This window comes from Tupaia chinensis, unplaced genomic scaffold, assembly GCF_000334495.1.
Source record: "Tupaia chinensis unplaced genomic scaffold, TupChi_1.0 Scaffold000094_1, whole genome shotgun sequence".
NCBI lineage: Eukaryota > Metazoa > Chordata > Mammalia > Scandentia > Tupaiidae > Tupaia > Tupaia belangeri.
Genome location: NW_006159556.1, coordinates 4,989,925 through 4,992,574, shown reverse-complemented (window position 1 = coordinate 4,992,574; position 2,650 = coordinate 4,989,925). Strand labels below are relative to the sequence as shown.

The 2,650-nt window shown below is 44.5% G+C and overlaps 1 protein-coding gene across 1 annotated transcript in view; it reads right to left on the bottom strand.

The window, feature by feature from the left end:
• Nucleotides 1-2,122: 2,122 nt before the first annotated feature.
• MAPK10 (mitogen-activated protein kinase 10) overlaps nt 2,123-2,650 on the bottom strand; it is a 302,050-nt gene continuing 301,522 nt past the window's right edge. The window contains exon 15 of the mRNA XM_006143294.2: nt 2,123-2,212. Within this exon, the coding sequence (XP_006143356.1) occupies nt 2,123-2,212 (90 nt within the window). The remainder of the gene's footprint in view (nt 2,213-2,650) is intronic.

The window sequence follows — 2,650 nt, the reverse complement described above, 5'->3', positions numbered from 1 at the left end:
AAAGCGGGGATTTGCTTTGTTGTCCTATCACCTCACTTTGGTCACCCAATAAAATTAATTCTGCAAGACGCCTGGAGGCCAACCCCTTAACTTCGTTTGTAAATGATACTTCAGTCTGAGCAATTTATTCCACCTTTTTTTCTTGCCCATAAGGAAGATTTAACTCAAGGTTGTGATAGAAACCCAAAACTAGTTGCATTTAGGAAAAGTAGTGATCCCAGGGAAGGGCATTGTCTACTTCTCACCTGATTTGATCTGCGTGGGGGGAAAAGCACCACTTCTGCAGACATGGGAGAGTCTAACTGCCCAGCACTTAGACGCTGGCTGCGATCTCCAGCTTGCATTGTCATCTTGCGGCTGATGCATTTCCCCTGACTCACTTTTTTTAAGCACCTCGCTTCTCTCTGTGCTTACTCCCATCTGGCAGTGAAGTGGAGTGAAGAGACCACAGGTACATCAAGAGGAAAGTACAGAGAAAGGAGATAAGTAAAGAAGGAAGAATACAGAGAAGTCACAAACAAACGAACAACAGGAATAATGACAGAAAGCAAATGAGAGAGCCCGTGTGAATAAAGAGGCATTTTCAAGCCAGGTTGTCATATTAATCAAGAAGAATGGTAGCAAGATAGAGAAACTGGGACATTTTTATTCCAGGGGCCAAGCTGCATGATTGACTGTTTTTCTCTCCATTCTAAGCAAATCACGTCTTGTTCTGAAGCCTGCTGTGTGAGGCATAAATGGCAGCATTGCTGCCTGGCCATGGCGGAGGTGGTTGCGGTTCCCTGTGGACTCTGTCTCTTGGAGAAGGCAGAACTTCCCTGTCACTGTATTTAAGGCAGTTTTCAGAGCACTGGCCTTGTTTGCTCTAGTGAGGGGACCCCGTTTGCCGGTCGTATGACACTGATCAACCACCATGTCACATTTCACTTCTTCAAGTGAAGTATCACCACACCGGTGAGCACCAAAATGGTCAGAGTGCAAATCACTGCGATGGCGCTGTCACCAGATGGGTAAGAGAGGCTTAGCCCCGGTACGATTATTGCTGGGAGTCATCCTGGTATGGCCGTGTATAGAACCAAGATGTTTCACAGTGCCTCCGTCAGTGCTTGCGGAAGCACTTTCATGTAAGTCAAGCTAAATTCAGATGATTTTGCTAAACATTGGCATGAATGCTTCATGGCTTTTAAGACAAACTTGTATTGCTAACGCTACTTAGCAGCAGTAATGGATGGGCGGGTTATTGCTCTCACATCTACTGCAGTACAAAATTCGGATTCTCAGCCCTTCGTAGATTGTTCACATTCATGACTCTACATCAGTAAATAGGAACCCCAGCCATATTTAAGGGGTCAGGGGATCCCCTGAGAAATAATAATGTCTGTAGAGATGATTGTAAGTCCTAACCTGAGAACTGCCCTGTGCTTTCGGAGTTTTATTTTAATTAAATTTTTAATTCCAGAAGAGGGAGGCAATGTTTCTTCTCAAATCAGAGTATGAACCTGGGAAGCAGTCTACACGTGTAAAACACAGCCCACAATCTAGAAGTCATCTCGGCTGGCTCATTTTCTCTTCAGGAAATTATACAAAATCAATTCTGTTCTGCTCCAAGGAGGAATACTTACTGTCAGATATGTCCACAATAACCTACCGCACCACCTCCCACTCTTCCTACTAGCCTCCTGTTGTGTCACATAATTTGGAAATGCAAATGCAGTCTAACTTTAAAACATGGGTGTTGGTGTCTCTGGGTATCTGGGACTCTTAGTCCACATTGCAATACTACTCTCTAGGCTGTCCTACCTGTACACTGGCAAAGAAAACACCCTCAGCCTTTGGCCACATCTTCCTTCTAACAAGCAGCCCCTCTGCACCTGAGAACTGATACCGCCCCCACCACTGTCCATAAGCATCACATATGTTCTCTCTACAGATTGGTATACAGGTGCCATTTAATCAGTTCAAATTTGGAAGCTACATCTTCAAGGGTCCGAGAGAGCTCGCTCCCCCCATACTTCCCCCCTTTACATGTTTTCTTATAGGACATACATCTTAATCAATTAACAAACTAGACAGCTTATATACTGGCAATATATTACAGATGGGTTTATGTCAGAGTAATAGATCACGTGAAATGGACCATGTGGTACCCCAGTGCGTGACGTCTTGGGAGAGCCCTGAGGACACTGACAGTAGCATCTCTAAGTAAGTAGTGCTGTATGAATACAGACACATGCGGATCTGTATCTACATCCATCTGACTAGGCCGAAAGGAGCAGGTAGATGCAAGATAGAGACACACACATGCTGGATGGGGCCATTGCACACCTTGGCATGCCATTTGAAAGGGCAGTTACAGGTTGCTGATTTTGCAGCCATTAAAATTACACTTTATGGAAAAGGCTTCTCTAATTGTGTTTGATTTGCTTTCTGTAGTAAGCATCATTGGAAGAAGACCAAAGCAACTAGGCATTAAACATACATTGGAGCTGAGCTTCAATACAGAGCTCAGAGAAGCAGCAGGCTGAAAGATTTGTTTCAATTTTAGGCTCGGATTCTCTCCCTTGCTGTTTTCTTGACATTGCGTGTCTACGTTTGTGTGTGTGCGTGAGTGTCTGCATGTGTGTGTGTGTGTGTGTGTGTGTGTGTGTGT